Raw genomic sequence first — 20,891 nt, 5'->3', positions numbered from 1 at the left:
ATCTGCTAAGGGGATTTTCACTCACTTTGTGGAATACAATAGAAAATGAGGACAGAAGCACTAGCTTCAGAGATAGGAGAGCCTACCAAGCTTTCGTGAGATTTGACCAGCTGTGCCTCTGGATTCCCTGGCATCTAGCTATTGTGGTTCCAGTTTTACAGATAGAGAAACAGTAGAATTGAGAAGGCACCTTGCCCCCAGGCTCTGAAGGTGAGAATCTCTGGCTCCCATTCTAAGTTCTGTGTGAGGAGCCACAGCTGCCTCGGAGTTGGGAGGGTGGGCATGCTGGGACCACAGCTTCCTGACCCTGAGACCCAAGGCGAGCAACTAGAGGTCTCTGTGCCTCATTGTATACATCTGTCAAATGGGGATGACAGCTCGTTGGAGTGGCTCAGTTGGCTGAGTGTCACCCTGTGCACCGAAAAGTTGCCAGCTCGATTCCAGCCAGGGCACATACCTGGGTTGCAGGTCTGACCCCCAGCTGGAGGTCGTACAGAAGGCAAATGATCCATATTTCTCTCTCTCTCTTCTCTCTAAACATGTCCTTGGTGAGGATTAAAAATAAAAAATAATAATTGGGATGATAACATCTCTGTTGTGGTTGTGGAAGGACTTAATAGACAACATGTGTCCAGTGCTTGGCAAAGCTCTCAGCTATTATAAATACCAACGTGATGGTCCTTGTTAGACCCAGGAAAGCAGCCTGACAGCCGACTGCCTTACTCTGTGATTTCAATTTCCCATAAAAGAATGGCTCTCCCATGTTTCTGATGTGCATTTCATGTTTGTCAGCAGGAAATCAGAAAACGTAAGAGGTTGGACACCAAGACTCTTCCAACACAGCTTCAAGGAGAGCGAGGCCTGAGTTGAAGCAACCGATAGGATCTCGTGTGACTTACAGGATGAGACGGGAGTAGGGAGACAGACTTATGTTAGTAGTGGTTTAAATTTTTTCTCTGCTTTGTTTTTGTTTTTTTTTTCCCTCCCCCTGCCAAAGGATTAACATGTAGGTTCTTAAACAAGGGGGTCCCCCGTTTCCAGCTGACAGCGGCAGCTGCAACCTCTGACTCCCCTGCAGAATGGCAGGGAATCGAATCAAAAAGAAAGGCAAGTGGACAACCTTTCCTCCGGGAGCACGAAACACAATACCAGGCTTTCGCCAAACCCAGCAGACCCCAGCTCTGATTGGAGGTTGCCTCGAAACAAAGGGAAATTGGTATTTAAAAAAAAAAATCTTCTGAAAGCCAACTCAGCAGATGGTTTTTTCCTGGGCTCCGTGAGAAGCAGGGGGCGAGGTGGGGGTAGGGGAAGGATGCCGGGATAACACAACTGCCACCAGGCCACAGACGACTGAGAAGTGACAAAGATGGGCACAGAGGGCTGACCTCTCACCCCAGAATTTCACAAAGGGCAATTACACCATGTGGCGGGTATCTGGGCCAGGCTGCTGACCGCTCCCAACCCGCAGCTGCTGCTCGGCACAGCCAAGTCTGGGGGCTTTATTCAAAGCAGGTGAAGACAGAGGCCAGAGGACGAGGGGGTGGTGGAGGGAGCGATGGAAAAGTTTAATTAGAGACTACAGTTTGTCAGGAATCTACTGTCGGTAGCGCACAGAACAGCTCCTTGTATTTCCGTTGCTCTCTTAACATTTCAGAAACATTTACAACCGTTCGCTCAGATTATCCTCAGAGTAACATGGAGGGGAGATAGTATTAATCCCTTGTTAAATATAAGAAAACAGGCATTCACTTGCTAAAGGAAGAACAGATCAGACCCAGACCCTGGCATGGGGTAACCAGCCTCCCTTCAAGTCTCAGGCCAGACAGTGCTCATGGGATCTGTTTTTTTTGGGGGGGGTTGCTTTGCTGAATCCCACCTTCTCAGTCTATTAAGTCAGAGCGACTTTCACCCTGCAGCCCGGTACTATGCTGGCAGCCACCACTCCTCACCACACCTCTGCCGCCGCGGCCTGCTGAGTGCTGTCCAGCAGGGAGACGGCTGGGCTCAGCCCATGAAGAGCTGTGGGTTACCCGGATGCAGCTGCAACAGCCAGGTTCACCCACAGCCGAGGCCAGCGGCATGCGGCCAGGACCATCGGGTGAGCTACATGGGACTCGACTATGTACCTGCAAGACCAGCTGGAGCGCACCTTTCAAGGATAGCTTCCTGCTGCCAGAAACCAGGAGACCTGAGGATCTGAGCTCCCACCCCATAATTAGTTGCAACCTCGGAGCAAGCCATTTAAAAACCCTCCATGTTCCTTCCTCAGCCTGTAAAACATGGAGAAATAACATCTACTTCACTGAACTATCCTAAGAACAAACCAGAAAGAGGCAACACTTGGGCATATGTGAATGCTGAGTAAGGGTGCTGGGCAGATGTGAGGGTTGCTACCATTTGCCGCACTCTGCCCTATCTGGAACACTTGACAGTTTACTTACTGCCCCGGGTCTTTCCCTAAATGCCCTGAGATCAATTCTTCCTAATAAGATCTCTCTGTACCCCACACAGCACTGATGCTGAACACACCGGACAACTCTGTCGACTCGTGTAAAATTCAGATGCTTCCACGCTGCTACAGTATATCTGCAGGGCAGTCCCCAGCACGCAGCGTGATGAAAGGGCTCCGATGTTGGTAAGGAACCAATGTGAGAAACGCAGGGCTGATGGGCAGACGCTGTTTTGATAGAGTCGTCCATAGAATTATCTTCGTCAGCACAGAGCTAACAAAGACTTATTGAACAGGCTCGGAAATCGAATAAGTGAATATCATATTAAAAGATACAACTCCTGTCCTCAGAGAGCTTCCACCATAAATGAGAAGAGCAAACTTTATATATCTTTGACCACACACTTTTAACAGCCCTCCCAGTTAGATCCAAGAGGCCAATATGTAAGTGAGAAAACAGGTTCCGAGACGGTGAAGGGCCATCTAGAGAGGCCCCACTAGAGAAAGCACAGAACTTCTTCTTCAACATCCAAAGTTGACTTATTTCTGTGCCTTCTGTGTCATCCACAGACCCAAACCTTTTGGTCAGACCATCTGACCAAACTGTGCACAAAGAGATGGTAGTAAGGATAATGTAGACACCTGCATTTTGCTCCAAAGAATCTGATGTATGCAGGATGTGATGACTTGGACCAGCAAAAGTAGCAGGAGGCAATATTAAATTGGAGTTTCCTTGACCTTGAGTCCAGTATATACCAACAATGATGAAGTTGCCAGAGAGCTGGGATGGCCTGGGGTCCTGTTAATAAAGGTGCTATGCTTAGGGCAAAGGAGGTGACAATCTCCTTCTGGCCCTGTACTCTGCTCTGCGAGCCCTTCCTGCCTACCCCATTAGGAGAGACACTGAAAAACTAGTGTTCCTAGCACAGGAACCAGGGTGGTTTGGCATTTGGAAGCCATGGAATCCAAGGAACAGTTTCGGGAACTGAAAATGCTTAGGCTTTCAAAGGACGATTTCAGTGCAACAGAAGAAGGAGCTTTACTAAAACCAGGGCTTCCTCAAGAGATGGCAAGTCCTCTTCCTGAAGGCAATTGAGCAGCAGCCAAATAACTGTCCATGAGGGATTTTGGAAGGTGCCTTTTGTTTGTTTAAAGGGGATGCTGAAATGGAAATATTCAGAGGCTCTCCCGACCCTCAGTGAAGTCCAAGATTCTGGAACTGTGACCCAACTATGGACCCACAGTGGTCAGTCCTCCCCTGTCTTCAAACCCAGTGCCAGATTCTCGCCTGTGTCCTTAATGGATTTAACTCTTAAATCTCAGGCCCTTTCTGAATTTCCCAATTTTGTCTTCCTTCCTGATCCAATAGCACCCAAAGCCTAGCATGACACCAACCTGCCACTTCCTCAATGGCAGCAATCTTGTAGGAAGAGTGGGATGGTTCAAGGGAGAGCCATACCCCCAATAAGTCAGTTTCCGCATTCTTGCTCCCCAAAAAGAACAAGGCCTGAGAAATCATGGAGCTTCCTATTATACACTACAAATAGATTCCCTTTAGCTATACCCACGATTCCCTGTGAGCAGCAACTCCTTTAAGCTGGTTCTCCATGGGTACAGTCTGGCATGAAAACTAGCTCAGCTCCTGCGCTGGGTTCTCATTCACAGCACTAGGCAAATGAACTAACTGGCCCAGCATAAAAGGCTGCCCGCGCTCCTGAGCGAATTCGCATTTGTGAACGATTACTTCTTGTTGGCAAGGCACGGTTGCTCACCCCCTCCCACCTCTGATTCCCCGCACTGTGGAACTGGCTAGAAACGCGTGGGAGGCAAGGAAGATCTGGGGAAGAACACAATAAACAAGGTCTAGAAAACACACTGAAGCAACCTTCATTTGATACTGATGATAATTATCAAATGGCCTCACAGGCCAGGCACCAAGGTGGGAACTGCCTGGACTTTTCAGATTAAATAAAGGCCTCCTTTGTTTCCCTGGTTAGGTCACAGGCTGGTGGGGAGGTGAGGGAAGTTGGCTTGGGGAAGGAGGGGCAGGCAGGGAAAAAGAAGTCGGCTTGGGGTTTCAGAGAGAAACACACACCCAAGGTGTACCGAGAGGCCCCTTGCCTTCACAGGGCAAGACCACTGTGATAGTACAGAAAGTCGGAGAGGCCTGGAAGTGCTGACGACCAAGTCTGCCCGCCCTGCAGAGCCTGGCTGTCCATGTTCCCACGGGCTCAGACAGAGGCCTCAGCTTGCACAGAGGACTCACTGCTCCACCACCCAGCACAAAATTCTTACTCCTGACTGCACTGGGTATAGCTACAAGTCCAAGTGGGTGTCTGCACGCTCCTTCCATCTGTACCTGGCTCTCCTGAACTTCTGGTCTCCCCTCTGCAGTCCCTTCCTCTGGCCACTGGTTGCTCCTCAGTAGGGGGTACCGAGGGCCTTAACAGCCCCTTCCAAATCAAGTTTCACCCTGAGGACCAGTCAAGTTGAAATCCTTTCCCCAAAGCAGTTTATATGTGCAAATTATTACAGGAATTTTTAACTTAGTGTGGATAAACACACCCCCTACAACACAAGTCTTCGATGCCATGCTGTTCATTTCCTATCTGTGATGCAGTCAGGAGCCTGAACCAAGGCCTGGGGCCTAGGCTCTGAGAACCTTCCTGCCACATCCCTTGCTCGCTGCCTTGGTGTCCCTTAACCAGGCCCAATGACTCCCTGACCAAAGCCACTAGTGTCTTCATGAACAAGCGAGGCAGGCAGGGAACATCCTGGGATATACTGCACTGCAGTGCTTTGAAGGCGGGATGTTTTTAACTTAAAGTTAGAAGGATCAGAAGAACCAAAGGTCAGGGTAGCACAGAAGGGCAGAAGAGGACTGTTCCTCTCACTTTCTGTTAAAAATAAAAAAGGAAGTGTAACGGCAGGTCAACTGGTGATGCAGCTTTGAGAGGACTTTCCGGGAACGCAGGGTTGTGATGGTGGAGGAGGGGGGTGACTCTGCAAAGGCAGGAAACATGGCAGTGTGGAAGGTGTGCCACCTGAACCCCACTTGATGGTTCTGATGACATGGGTTTTAAACTTTCATTTTGAGTCATGCTTAGAGCTCAGCAGCTCTGGTTTGGCAGACAAGTGACCACAGAGATAAAAGACCTTTGAACTATCTCTAAATAAATCCCCATAGCAATCCCCACCCCACTCCCCAAAATGAAAGTGTTAGTGACATACTCTCTCTTAGTAGATGCTTGTGCAGGCATCAGAAATAAGACTCTGGCACTGCCACCCAGCTAACACAGTTCAACACAGCCAGGATCAATATTAAAGCAGGACTGGCCTAAAGAAACACACGGCTTCTGGGACAGCCTTGCCTCCCAGGAGCCCAGCACCACTGCGGGCCACCACATGCCTAGCTGTGCCTGTACTGAGAAGGGCCTGTGTGGCCCAGAAGAGATGCAAGCAGAACAGGAATAGGAGCAAGAGCCCACAGGCACTTTCATCCCCAGGAGACAACACCAAGATGCCCTGCTCTCTGGTATTCATAGGATCAGGAAGCCGTTTCAAGAGGTCCAGTAACCTTCCTAAGGTTATAGGAAGCCCAGGATCTAGTGCAGGTTCTCTTCCTCCAAAGGAGGGAGAACCTGGTCCTGGAGTCAAGGTCAAATCCATTCTCAGAGCAGGGTCTCTTCCTAATAGATCCCTTTTTTCTCACTTGAGATTTAAACACTTCTGGGAATGAATGCGTCTCTGTCCATCAGAACAGAACACTTTCCTTGCCTGATTACTTTGCCAGATTGATCTTCAAAGGCATGGAGTTCACCAAAAACATTCCTTGGGGAAGTCCAAGAAGCTGACTACCAAGGCAGTATCAAGCCAGGAGGAAAAGAACCAGCACACTGCTTTAAACCCCCAGGGAACTCCAAAACAGGAGAAAGGAGAAGCATGCAGGAGGCAAGGGGGAACCAAACGCTCCCAGGATATCCTCACGGAACCCAAGCTGGATAAATCTCACGGCTGTTTAAGCTCAACACTGAGGCCATGATTGATGGCCTTTGACACTGGGGCAAAAAGGAAACCATCTGATGACGGAACAGTGGGTCTAAAGAGAGGCCAAAAATGTTGTTTAGAGAAACTAGTTTCCTTAAAGAGAAAGACTTGCCCAACCTACAGAATGGCTCTTGGTGTTCCCATTTTTTAGAATAGAAATAAGGCTTCAGAGGTCACACACTATTTTTGTTATCATTCCTTTTTTTTTTAACAGACAGAAACTGAGACCCAGGGAAATGAAGCACTCTTGCTGAAATTGTTAGTAACAGAGACAGAGCTGGTGCCCAGGGCTCCTCTCCTCAAGTTTAATGTTCTTTCCCCCACACCTTTAGCTCCAGAAGTCAAATGTCACCTGTTGCCTCGTAGACACAAATCCTTTGTGGCAAAGATCATTCACCATCCTCCATGTGGCTTTAGCCATACTGTTACCAGAGAGAAACCTATCAGAAAACAAAGTTTCCAGACACTTTGATGAATAAATAGGAATATGCTGCTTAAAAAATTCTGTAGACAAAATAAACAAGGGAGGAATGTGGCCTCTTGAGAAGAAAGGCTGGTGAGACCCTGCTCTCCTCGCCAGGCTGAGGGTGCTGTGAAGGAACGAGCTCATACTCCCAGGAGTTCAAAACAGCACATGTGCACCAGAAAGGGGGGGCAAGACCTCAGTTCACTAGTGCATCTGGGAGTGACCAGAGAAGGTGTTGGGCAAAATGAGGCAAGGGAAGGACTTGAGCCATAAGGAGGGTAGAAGGCTCTCTGTTGGGTGCCCAGGGCCACCTGCCAGAGTGAAGGAGGAGATGACAAGTGCAGCAGCCAGATGTCAGGCAATATGAGCTACCCTTCATCCCCTGCCTGACTCCCTCTCCCATGGTCCCCCTCTCCTACCTGACATAGCAAACTGCTGCAATCATAGGGGACCCAGAGAGAAAGGTGCCTCTCAGCACCCTACAGGAAAAATGGAGAACCTAGTGTAGTCCTCTGCGCGGACACCTGCATGACCTAAAGGCTCCCCTTTCACCTATCCCCTTTTAAGTTTCTCTGCCCTGCATCGCTTTCCTTATGTTCCCCAAGCCCCAGTCCTTCCCTTTCCCCAAGTTCAAAGCCTGCTGAGGGCTCTCATTACTTACAGAATTAAAGGCAAACCCATTTCTTTATTTGATATGCACCACCCTCAGCAATCTGAAGCCAACCGAGCTTCCCATCTGCATCACCAAAAAAGGCCTTTCTTCTGTCCATACTTCGTGTGTTTGACATAATGAAGGTGCTATTTAAAGAAAGAGTAGATGAAAGCATGATCCATGAGACTTCCTAAGAGACGTTATGACTGCTCAGAACAAAATACAAGAGTCTTGCCGTAGACATATGATGATGGTCTAGGTGGGGGTGCTAGGAACGAGCCCTGGGCATGTTTCTGAGACCATGGTAGACACCTGATGAATGTAAGGTGGAAGCCCTTGCAGCTGGAGGAAATAGGTTCTCTGATGATGCTGGGGAAAGGGACGATTAAGTTTAAAGAAATAAAAGAGAAGTTGTATTTTGGTTAAAAGTGAATAAACATTAATAAATGCAATAAAGGAAAAAGACTAACTCATGAGGCTTTGAAATTTCTCACAAACATCCCAGACGCTTGAAATTAAGGACAGAATGTGAGATTATGATCCTGTCACCCTAACTAATGTGGGAAAGTGTGGATGAAATGCCCTCATGCTACATCCTTACTCTCCAGCAGTCCTTTATCGTGTGGTCACTTAAGGACTGGGATATAGGGTTAGCCTTGGAGCCTAAGACAACTGGCTTCAAAGGCCAATCCTACCTGCTCCTGCTTTCTGGAAGCAACTGAGCTTCAATTCCTCACCTGTAAATAAATAATATCTATCTGGCAGGACTATTATAAGGATGAATGAAAAAAAGTGAATCCATGTAAAACAGCTAGAGGGAGGTCTGTGACTTAGTTCAACAAATCAAACTATTGATTATGATGTGTGCTCTGTAAATTGCCCATTTCCTCCTTAAAATCTCTCACTGGGTTATATCATGTGGAAATTATCATCTCTATTTGGTGGTTGAGGAAAGCGGGGATTCAGCAAGATTATACTCCAGGTCCAAGGTCACAAAGCCAGTTGGTGCACATGATCACACCACGTCTTCTGCCCTGGGTCACTGTGTGGAGCTCCTCTAGGACTCTCATCTCCTTCTCATGCTGTTGAACCTGGGTAGGTGTCCCTGACTCTTCTTGAAAGCAGACAAGCTCTGCCTAGCTAAGCGTGTCTCCTAAAAACCCGCCACTATTGCAACATTTTATGTCCATGTGTTGTACTTGAACTTGCTACTAGAGACACACTCTCTTGTTCTCTGTTGTTCTCACAGAGTGACCTGGAAGGGAACTAATTATTACATCACTTACCTGAGTAAGTCTAAGGTGCAGCACTGTTCATGCTGTGGTAAAGAGCAAGGTGCATTTATGGAGTCTATCTGCAAAGCAGGACTTGTCCAAAGGACAGTTCTGAGGCCCTGAAGTACGTTCTGAGCTCTCTTTTCATCCCTACCTCTTACCAAATGCTGCTCTTACACCTCACGTAAGTCCATTCATCATAATCCCTCTTCCAGGTAGCATCGTAGTTGCCATCCTAATTTTATGTGGAAGGGAGGTGACCAGTCCCCTGGTTAGAAGAGTCCATGCGTTATTGAGCCAATAAGGTGGTATTTTCATAGGTCCCTCCTAACATCCAACCATTTAAGTGGCCATGTTGCCTGAACATCTATAACTCCTCTTTATTGGTCCTAGGACTGAAATTTGGAATAAAGCTCTTGAGGATGCCACACATGTATCTCTTCACCCCAAAGCAGTAGAACATGTAGAAATAGAGTGAACCCAGCAGAGATATCCTCATAGAGATATGCAAAGAATTCTATGATTACCCTGCAGAGCATTCATTTTACAAAAACCAATAAAAAAAAAAAAATCACTGGGATCCAATGTAAGCTGTCTTTGCCTAAGGCTGTCCAACAGTGACTTGAACAAAATTAATTGGTCTGAGAAAAAGAAAACGGGGAAAAAAAAATGGAGGCTGAATCATTAACAAGCAAACAAAATGAAACAAAATTCCTGCTATCCTGAAACCCTATGTCCTTTCCCTAAGTCAAGGGTCAACACTTTTTTGCTCTGGTATGGGCCAGACAGTAAATCTTTTGAGCTCTGTGGGACATACAGTCTCTGTCACAACCACTCGACTGTACTGTTATGGTGCAAAAGAAATCGCAGACAAAATGTAAACAAATGGGCATGGCTCTTTTCCAAAAAAGCTGTATTTATGGACACTGAAATTTGAATTTCATAAAATTTTCATGTTGCAAAATACTATTCTTCTTTTGCTATTTTTTCCAACCATTCTTTGCTTGCCGGATGTACACAAACAGGCAGGGGGCTGGACTTGGCCCGTGGACTTCAACGTGCTGACCCTGTTCTAAGTCAGCACAGATATGCAAGTTACTCCCAAGGAGGCATCTCGACCAGCTCAAAGGCCAGTTGAGCAGGGCCTCCTTTCTAGCTCCTAGCGTAGGACCTGAGTCCTGGGGCCCAGTCCATGTGCCCTTCTTCAATCAGTGGCTTGCCTCATGAAACAGTTCCAGAAGACTGGATTTTAGAGTTAGACACTGACCTGTTGCTTGGAAAATGCCATCTTCATCCTTGCCCCTACCCTAAATTACTAATCACATGCTTCCCATTCCTACAAAGAAGTAAATTCTGCAAGTTCATGACACTGAACTTTTCTAAACGAATGGTAGGCCCAGTGTCCACCTCTCCATCTCACCTTAGCTTTTGTTTACTCTCTCTTTGCAAAACAACAGGAACTTGAAGAGTCATAAAGTTAACATTCTAATCCCACAGAGATCAGAGAAGTTTCAGATCATCTACCAAGTGATTAAGAATCAGTACTAATAATTTTATTCATTCATTTCTGGAAAGTAACAGCTCTAGGCATAAATACACGCAGGAAGGATGGAGAAATAAAACAGGAAGCAAACTCCTAACAATTTAAGTTTTTTGTAGATACTCCCATTACACTGTCTGAGTAACACATTGAATTCCCACCCTCTCCCTTCTTTCTGCCCTTTCCAATTGCTGGAGCTTAGAAACACTGACTTAGTAAGTTGCATATTTAAGTAAATGATTTCATCTCTCTCTCCAATAAAACACACAAAGAGCATCCAGCTTTCTGGGTGAGAATGACCAGCCTGAGAATTTCAGAAACGAGAATAGAGGTCCATTGCACATCTCAAACTTGAAATCATCCCCAAGTCACAAATTCCAGAGTTTTATTCTAGGGCATTCCAATAGGCAGAACGCTATATTTGGGAACAACTTTGCAGTTTTAGGGAAAACAGTACCTGTGTAAAGTATATAGGATAGTAAATTTGGATTTGCACACCCAAAACTGTTGTCTGCTGCTCAAATCCTGGTAGTGATGGAGATGGAGGGAAAACAGTTACCACAGTTTTCAAGACTGCCCACCCACACAGAAACCCAACAACACACAAAGAACTGGCCATCACAATGGGCAGAGACAAAGATATTCATTTTCAAAGCTGAAGAGCCCAACTCCAAAGCAAAGTCTCGCTTTCTACATGGAGCCTGATTTGAGCTGTATTGTATTTGCTTGCAAGATTCCCCAGAACTTTCCATGTGCATCTAAATAATTGTTGGCTTTATAACAGAGAAGCAGAAAGCACAGCAAAGTTGTAATGGAGAGGGGAAGGGGAAAGCATTACCTCGATGCTCTGTAAAAGCAAGATACTTTAACAGATTTCTTTGTGCTCCAAATGTTAAAGTAAGGTGACCAACTGTCCTAGCTTGCCCAGGACAGTGGGGGTTACTGGGTGCAGGATTTTCAGTTTTCAAACTAGAATAGTCTGAGCCAACTAGGAGGCATTGGTTACCCTAGAAAGTCTCTTCTAGTCCAAGTCTTTGGATTTTAAATGCAACGAATCAGGCAAAATGCCTAGCATGAGGAAGGGGGCAAGCCCTACACTAAAGAAAGAACATGATTCCCAGAAGTTTTACTGAAAATGCTGGCTCCAAAGCTCAAAAACCACTGGCAAGAGAAACTCTATAAATTATCTATGGGCTACAAAGGTGAGAGGTCCACTTATATGTTCCATTTTTAGCTAGTCCATCAAGCTAGAGTTCAGATAAATGATAAGATGTAGGGGAAAGGCTTACAAAGACTGATTGACACCTATAACCTAGGATCCCAAAACTCTGTCAACCAAAGGACTTCTTTACGAGCTGTGCACAAGTCCCAAAGATTGTTTGAAACAGAAAGTTTCTAGACTAGGGCAGTCCTCTGCTATCATAGCTGAGTGCCACACCCCTCCCAGGAAGAGAGGTTACTGCAAACCCCTGCGACACAAAATAATACAATGAAACCTGGGCCCAGTCTTCCCCAACCAAATGACACCACCAGTCACCTGGAGAGCTGCTTTCTACACCCATGTTCTTCTAGGAGGAAAATGACAACCAACTACGTTCATTCAAGACCCACTCTTAAAAGCCTCTGATGTGTTCAACAAAGATTCAGGCCAGTCGCCTGCTCCTTTTCTTTCTCGAGCCTCAGTTCTAATGCTCACCACTGGCTTTGGGAATAATGATCGCTCAGCCCTCGAAGAGCCTCAAGTTACTGCCTCAAGACTAGGTTCCCTTCCTCACGCGAAAGACTCGCTGTGTTAGAAAGAGGTGCAGTAGTGATTGAAACCAAAACGTTATGATGTTTCTTGACTGTTCTGATTGACCAGAATTTTCCAGCAACCCACTCTTTGACTATGAGAACAGATATAAATATTAAAGCAAAAGAAAAACCTCAAACTGTTGTCACCACTAAGCCAGATCTGACGTAGCCAATTGGCTGCTGCAGAATAAACAGAACCGCTCCAGACTTCTAATTCTAGTAGCTATTGTTTTTCAGGTGGGTAGAAGATATAATAATAAATAATAATAATTGTAATAACTGGGCACTATACCAAGATTTATGAGGCATTTCTTCTGGAGGCCCTAAGTATTCCATCAAAGAAACTGGTAATTCAGCGATGAGCGGGTCCCTGCATCAAGGCATTTAGTCCAACGTTGTTTCATTATAACGTGGATGAGATGCCACAGGAACTTAACTCTTATTTATATCAATTAGCCTGTGGTAACATCGGTTTTGTCACATCTTTTCACTTAAAGTCGCAGAACCTATTGATGATCAGGACTTAGTGCAAACAAGTAATAAAAAAATAGACCCTTAAAAGTTGAGGATAATATGGCAAAAACAAACAAACAAAAATTCTACAGAACAGGGGTCCCTACCTTCTTTTTGGAGTGGCTTCTTTCTTCGTCTTTCGTGGCTTTGCTATTTTTCCCAGCACGGGACACCTTCTGGTCCCCAGACTGCTTGATGGTGATCTTGATCTCCGGTGGGCATATGTAGTTCTCCAGATTCTTTGGGGGTTTCTTAGCCCGCTTTGTGGTCTGGATCTTCAGCTTCAGACTCCCCTCCGTGAAGTTTGCCTCCTTGATGGAAAACTCCTGTTCTTCCAGGCCATCTCCTGCCACCCACTTCTCGCTGTCGGCGTTGGAGTTGGAATCCACATCCCGCCCCGAGCCCAGCTCGTCTTCCTCCTCGGGCTCCATGCGCTCTCCGGCCCCTGGGAGCCCCTTCCCGGCCCCGGGGGCGGACAGCAAGGCCTCTCCCGGGCAGCCGGGGGCCGGGGGCTTGGCCGAGGAGCCGGGCAGGAAATCCGACTCGCTCCCCCTCTGCCGGGAGCTGCTTAAGATCTCCCTGGACTCCATGGCCCTCCTACAGTCTTCAGGAGTTCTCGGGAGGGGGGGGAGGGGGAAAGGGAAGGTGGGCAGAGAGGACACCCAAAATTCCAAGGACAAAGTGGTCCAGCTGCTGGGTTCAGAGTCCCAAGGATGGAGACACGGTGAGGTGCTCAGAAGAGATCAGATCTGCAACTGAGAAGCAGAGAGATAATTAGCCACTGCAGGAAGGAAAATGGCCTCAAAGGTAACTCAGTCGACCTTCCAGAAGCCCCTTCCCACTTATCAAGGGCATCAGAATAAATGACAGAAAGCTATCAATTCAGAACGAGCACATCCCCGCACTGCATTAAACTGGAGCGGGGCAGGAAACGCAGACTAACACACACCCTTTCACTGAACTGTTATTCATTTTTCTGGCTGTGGACCCAACAAAGATAAGAGAGGCAAGTCCTCCAGTCCCGTCACCAGCTAGAAGTTTCTGAAACAAACCACAGCTGGCTGAGTCACCATCAGAAATGACCGTGACTAAAGGGAAGTCTGAAGGGTTGGCGCTCAGGTCTGTGGGAACTGCGTCTGGCTGGCTTCTTGCACCGCTTCCCCCACATATGAAAAACAGTTTGCAAAACTCAACACAACCCCCGAGGTGCTTGGGCCAAGCTCTCCAGCCCCTTAGAGGAAGGCCCGGTGGCCAAGGCTTTGACCATTTTTTCCTTACCGCTGTTCATTATGAATTATTTCAATTACTCAGGGTCTTACCTTTGGTTAAGGTAAGCAAAGATCTTAAAGCAAATGTAAAGCTTAGGCATGAGTTTGAAAACAAAAAAGAAAAACCAACCCTAAAACTGTTTCCATTCACATAAGAGATATTTAATCATAAATTATTTAGATAAAAATAGCCATAAGGGGCAGTTTTAAGTCCCTTTCTGGTCCTTAAATAAAGGCATTATGACTGCATGACAACAATGTTAAAAGGGAGAGAGGGTAACATTTCACAGGACTTTGGAAGTGTCAGGAACCACCCTCCATCCGAGCACCCCCGGGGATCACTGATTCTGCCTTCCTTACAAGGAAAGGAGAAAAATCAGGCTTTCTCCAGACCATGGAAGGATCAGCTAAACTACCCTTCTCCCTTATTCAATCCCTGTCCCATTGTTCCCAGTTTCATACTCAACATTTTCAAAGCCCAAAAGGAAGCCCAAATGCTTGTTCGCAGGAGAAAACCTAGAACCCTGGGACCGCACCAAACTTCAAGACATCATCTCCTTGCTCCCTGAGGCTGTAGGCAGATCGCAATCAAGCCTTTTTAAATGGCTGAATACCTCTCAGTTTCCCAGCAGAAGACATCACTGAACACCTTTGGTTTCTACTACTGAGCCCACCAATTTAAGGAATTGGCCAGCAAATGTGCCCATCATAAAATTCCAACAATGTCTGCAAAGACACATTCAGAATAGCCAAAAACTGGAACCTGAAGACCGGCGTGTTGTTCTCCCCCTGGAATCGGTCCATTTCCAGCTGATGCCCCGTGAGGAATCCAGCCAGCAAGGCAGCCAGGGCTTTAACACGGACCTGTTCCCCAGAGATGCCCCAAGAACATACTCAGCTCCTGGAAGCTGCTCAGCCCTGCAGGAAGACACACTTACAACTGCTTCCACTTTGGGGAAAACCAAAAAATACACCATTTCTGGGAGAAAAGAAGCTGCCTAGTGAGAACATTTGCATCTTTGCTGAAGCTGTCAATCAAACTCTGAACAGCCACCCGAGTACCATGCTACAAAAGGGACAAAGCCCCCCCTTAGGAGCAGGGAGAGCAGTTAGGCCTGATGACACTTGATGTTTCTTTTACTTACAAAACTCTTTGTCTGATCTAGATGGATCTGCCTACCTGCCCAAAACCTTACATAATTTTTTAAAAGTCATATTCAAGTCAACCTTCATTGAGGTCTCTCTTCCTAGCCTCAGGTACCACACTAGCTGTTGGAGACATCAAGGTGCCCTGGAACATGTCCCTGCTGGTCAAGCGGTAAGAGACCAGTAGGTCTTACTCAGCTTGTATCTGGAGCCATACAAACAGCAAGCCTTGTTTTCTTACAGGAAACAGGAGTCCTCAGTGGTTTACTCCCTCTGGTAGGAATCTGCAATGTTATACCTTAGTTCCCTGGTACCCACCTATGAAGCTACCCCTTGGGTTAGGGCCAAAGGTGAGGCATATTCCTCATAAAACGTTCCTACCCTAAGCCCATTTGGACCTTTGAACCACAGATAGGACAATGTATGCTGCAGGTTCGGTGATGAGAGAAATAAAGGTGAAATCTACACTTTACAGGAATGATTAGCTGTATAAAGTGGATGTGTTACTCACATTAATAAAGTAACTTCCATTTAAGAAAATGACTCACTTCAGAGTTTCTTATATTTAATGATATAAATTATTAACTAATTGATCTAAAAGGCAAAATTTCAAAAGTTAAAACTCAAGTAGTAAGAGATACACAAAAAGGGAAAACTCAAAAATTTTTTTTCAGTTCTCCACAAGTAAAGATTCTAAGACGATTAAAATGCAACCTCTTTCCTCAAGGAGGTGATACTCTAAAGAGTGACTTGAAAAATGGAACGAATTTTTATATGTCTTATAATAAAGGATAGGAACAAAGGGAAGAGAAAGCGTTCTCCACCTGGGCAAGGTGTAGACAGATGAGAAACTACCCCAGAAGGCTTCAAGGAGAGCATAGGATATGTCTTTGACCTTGAGTAGGTAGAGTGGGCAGAAGGAAGGAACAGCATGAGGCGAGGCAAGGCCTGGGGCAGGGGCATGCAAGGTTCGGGGAAGAGAAAGGTGAGGTTTGGCTAAGAGGTGTGGTGCAAAATGGGGACCGGTGAGGTATGGCTCGAGATGAAAGGTTATAGCCAGATCATGGACATCCTTGATTACCACACTAATTAGTTGGATTTTATCTTACAGGTAATGCGAAAAACCATTTAAGGGATGTCAATAGGGAAGGGATGCTATTAAAGCTATGCCTTAGGAAGATAGTTCTGGCATGTGATGTGAGGGATGAATTAACAGAACCTGATATTAGAGGCAGGGGCACCATAAGGAGGTTCGGCTGAAATTCCATCCTTGTTGCATGAGGACCTGAACCAGAGCAGTGTGAGTATGGCAGGATAAATACTCGAGCTGAAACAGTAATGCAGTCTCAATCCCCATCTTCAGGAACACATCAATTCCAGATTTTTCATACTGGTTTCACCTTAGGAATCCAGAATAGGGCTCATTAGCCACCAACTTGCATTCCCTAGTCAAGTCACACCAGTCTCCACAGTAGCGTGGTACACACAGAATTATTTCTGCCTTGGTATCTTTACAGAATCTTTCCTTATATCTGTTTCCATCAATCCACGCAATGCCTCCCATAAAACTGGTGCTCTCCAAATGTCTGCTGCATGGAGGAATAAATGAACAAATGAACAAACAGATCCCAATCCTTCCTGTATTTTGAGGTCATGCCCAAGTCTTCACTCCCTCATGACAATATTTTGTAAACTCTGGACCACAGTATTCACTCCATGGCCTGACTTACCATGCACCCAGCTGCATAGCTTGCCACTAAACACTAGTCCTGCCTTGCCTTCTCATTGCTTTGTGTACACAAATCTCATTTCCCTTACTGGACTGCATTTCAGTTTCAGGCTGAGACTGACTGTGATTGTACAACTCATATTCACTTCTGCACCCAGTGCAGGACTGGGCACTTGGAGGACTTCAAGGAGTTCTTTCTCGAGGAAAATAAATTAGCCCCGTGACAGTTCTTCAAAGTCCTGTGGTTCAAACTATTCCAACTGCAGTTCCACCCACCCAGGTGGCCCCTGCAAAATTCACCGCCTATGCTGAGGATTCTAATCCAGCCCCGCATGTCCACATGCACCCCTCACATTAAGAAAATAAAAAGAAGCTTTCAAAAGCAAAAAGTAGAGAAACCTAACCTGTCTGTTTACTTCACCAGCACACAAAGCTGTTGTTGTCCTTTTGCCTTCTCCCAGCACGTACCTGCCATCCCAAATTCACAGTACAATTTGTTGGTGAGTCTGGGAGACAACTGCACATCCTCTTGAGTGCACCCCTGCCAACATGCGGTGTGAGCACAGGCACTCAGTGACTCACACACTCCCTCAGGAGGGGAAGCTGAGGCAAGGTGAAAACGTTTTGCCTTGTCACATTCCAGCAGTCAGCAGCTCCTCCAGAGGGGGCGGGCGCACAATGGACACTCTGTACTTGGCTCAGGCTGCCAGTCCCACAAAAGTTAACCCTTCCATGGCTGCCTGCAAGACTTGGGGGGGGGGGGCAGTGCATAAGAACAATGAAATTGCTTAGGAAAGAACTGCCAAGGGGTCCCAGGGGGACAGAGAGGCTAGAAGGAGAGAGTGGTGATGAATTTGGAAAGAACACTGGGAGAAGAGTCCAGAAACTTGGCTCTCCCATTCACAGCCACTTTGAGTTCCTTACTCCATACTAATCCCAGCAGTGAATGGAGTGGGACCAAGGTCTCTTCCATACCCAAGACGTTGCAATTTTACCCTGCACAGCCATAGACCTATGGGGACACTCCAAATTGGATCGTGTAACATACAGAATTATTTTTCTGAGGGAGAGGGGAATCATAACCCAAATGAGTCCTTAAAAGTACCTCTCTCTCCTTCAAATTTGAAAGATGGAGAAATTTACCTGGTCTAAAATCCATTCTCCACCTGCAGCCCTGGGAAATTCTACTAATGCCAGAGTTTGGAGGAAATGCAAATTCTTGAGCCCTGCCAATGGAATCAGGGCTCCAGGGTGGGGCCCAGCTCTATGGCTTTTACCAAACCCTCCTGGTGGTTCTGATGGGAGTAGGCTTGGTCTACTCTAGGTACTAATCCCATCAACTGCCCAGACCTTTGAGCCTATTATTCCATATTTAAAGGGATTTTCCCTTACACTTTTACTCTTAGTCACTTAAGAACAGGCACTGGCTGCATTTTATTGATCCACACAACCCAAATGCCTAGTACAGTGCCCAGGACATAACCAATGCTCAACAGATGTTGGTTGACTGAATTACTAAGTGAATCAGCCAACCTAGTCCGGGCTTTCTGGCATCATCCATCCCTCCCATACGCTTTGTTCACAGAGTGCACACAAGCCATCCTCACCCTGACTGCTGCTTTCCACGGTGGAACTGAGAGAGCCCTTGACACAACTAATAGTAGTCAAAAGATTTGAACTGTAGACCTAGTTCAGCTACTTAGGAGTCCTCAAAGGCCCTATTTCAGCCTGTGTCTCATCAAGAAAATGGGGGAAAAAATATCTTCATGATCTTCCTCATTAGGTTAAGTTTTTTAATCTTTTTCAATGGCACTACATGCTCTTGGAAATTTTTTTTTAATATAACACATGAATCTCATCACAAATATAGTAAGGTCCACGGTCTCATCCCTGACCTTTCCCAAACTCCATCAGAATTCTTCATCCTGAGCCCAGCCTCAGCTCCATACTCTGCAAGTCCCTATAAGGTCAGGCACTTCTTTCACCTTTACGTGTAGAAGATACTGTCTGACTATATAATCCTCAGGTCAGAACCTTTCCCCTCAAAACTCTGTAGAATGTCTTCTAGCATTTGAAATAATAGAAGAGAAAAGGGAAGCTGGCCTGGTTTTGTTTATTTTGTAGGCAACTTACTTCAATGTTATCCTTGAAGATATTTTTCATCATAATGGAATTTTATTAATGGCAAAGTGAGTATAGTATGGATCTTGCTCTTTTTATTTTTTCTGGGACACAAGCTTTTTGGATCTGTAGATGCATGTTCCTTCTAGTTTAGGAATGTCCCCTTCAATCATTCTTTTCACTATTTCTTCTATTCAATGGACCACGCTTCTGTCCAAATTTGTCCTCTACTCAGTTATAACTCTCAGCACTGTTCTCCATTTCTCTCATTCTCTCTTTCACTGTGTTTACTTCTTTATTTTTCATTGTGGGAGAGTTCACCCTAATCTAGCCCCCCGAATATCAATTTAATTCTATTCTGCTCCTCCCTTTGACTTCATTGACTATGGATTTTCTGCTATTGCACAGTTTTGTATCCCTGCGACCTTTCTTTACTTTATTAATCTTCCTTTCAGCTGATTCTGATGCTTTTTCATCTAAGAACACTCCCTCCTCATTACTTTATGTTCCTGTGCCACCAGGGTCATGCTTCTTCCTGTTGCAGATGTCTGGTAACTTTCTCAAAGTCTGCTTTTGCTCTTATAGTAAATAATTATCCTGATACTGTTTCTCTTACTGTATTTGCAGTGTTTTCCCCCCTAGGGTCTCGTGTTGGATTCTTTCTCTTTACTCTTGCTCTAATGAAGAGAGTCATCCAGGATCATCTTGGCCTACAGAAAAAACGCTGGTCTCCTTCTCATTCTGCCTTCCATCCATCCTGAAACCAGTCAAGTCCTCCTCTCAGATCTGTTGCTGTTAACAGCCATCCAATCACCTCATTTCCTAGTGAACAGTGATAGTGGTGTGCTGAAGCCAGACCCAGGAGCTCCTGAGAGCCTACCATGTGAGTCTCTTCCCAGCTCCACATTCAGTGGTGTCAAGATGGTAGTTTGAAAACTGTCCATGGTAGGAATGTTTACACCACAAGAATCACCACACTTAAATCAGGGCTTTAAAAATATCTGGAAGATAAGGTGTTGAGCACTTACAAGGCTACTATGGATAGTAGACATCTATCTACTATTGTTTTGCTAGACTAAGAGGGGATCCTTCTGCTGTATTCTTTAAACTCTGAAAGGCTGAAATTCACAATATGCACTAATTACAAAGGCTCTTTATGTCTGTGTCTCAGAGCTTTATTCCAGGAAACTTCTCTGCTCAGAAGTCAATGGCCCTCTTCTCCTCTCAGATCTCTCTCCTCCAGTCTTGCCCATTTGTTTTCTGAGAGCTGTAGACTTTGAGAATACATGTAATAATGTTAGTGAAGAGATCATCTTTAGTTGTTTTATAAACATTGCTCAAGCAGAAGATCTGATGACCTCCTGTTTTCCTGGTTGACAGAAATTGTGAGTTTCTGATCCTAGGGGGCAAAGGGTATGAAAGGATGGAGTGTGAGCTTACCTGACTACAGATAGGGAAACAACTGTATTTCCAACCTAGGCTCACTGACCTATGGTTATGAGAATCTAATCTCAGATTCTGCCAATAGATTGTCTGACTTTGGCTTTGGTGGTGATTGAGCACTCATCTTTCTGTATGTCTTCTAAGGTATTTTGGTGGGGAGTCAGAAGTGGCTTTCCTACTTGTGGTACTTTGCATTTCTCTGGAATCCTCTTCCTGTCCCCTTGAGTTAATGTCTCTTCATTACTCAAGCCCAGGTCAAACTGCACTTCCCTGAGCTTCACAACGCAGATCAGGAATCCCTGCTTTGTGCCCTGATTGCATGGGATTTTCTTTCTTAGCACTATGTTTTATAATGAATCCATGTGCCACTCTTGGTTTCAATGCTGCCTACCTCACTAGAAGGTAAGCCCTGAGGGTAGGAGCTGTGCCTGTTTGGCTCACCACAGAAT

At 45.8% G+C, this 20,891-nt stretch overlaps 1 protein-coding gene across 4 annotated transcripts in view; it reads right to left on the bottom strand.

Moving 5' to 3' along the window:
• Nucleotides 1-20,891, bottom strand: part of SETBP1 (SET binding protein 1) — a 333,388-nt gene that overhangs the window by 299,761 nt on the left and 12,736 nt on the right. For all 4 annotated transcript variants that reach the window (XM_087819069.1, XM_087819072.1, XM_087819070.1 and 1 more), the window contains one exon: nt 12,843-13,490. In XM_087819069.1, the coding sequence (XP_087675195.1) occupies nt 12,843-13,325 (483 nt within the window). In that variant the 5' untranslated portion in view covers nt 13,326-13,490. The remainder of the gene's footprint in view (nt 1-12,842; nt 13,491-20,891) is intronic.

This window comes from Miniopterus natalensis, chromosome 7, assembly GCF_054644295.1.
Source record: "Miniopterus natalensis isolate mMinNat1 chromosome 7, mMinNat1.hap1, whole genome shotgun sequence".
Taxonomy (NCBI): domain Eukaryota; kingdom Metazoa; phylum Chordata; class Mammalia; order Chiroptera; family Miniopteridae; genus Miniopterus; species Miniopterus natalensis.
This window is presented reverse-complemented; position numbering and strand designations above follow the sequence as displayed.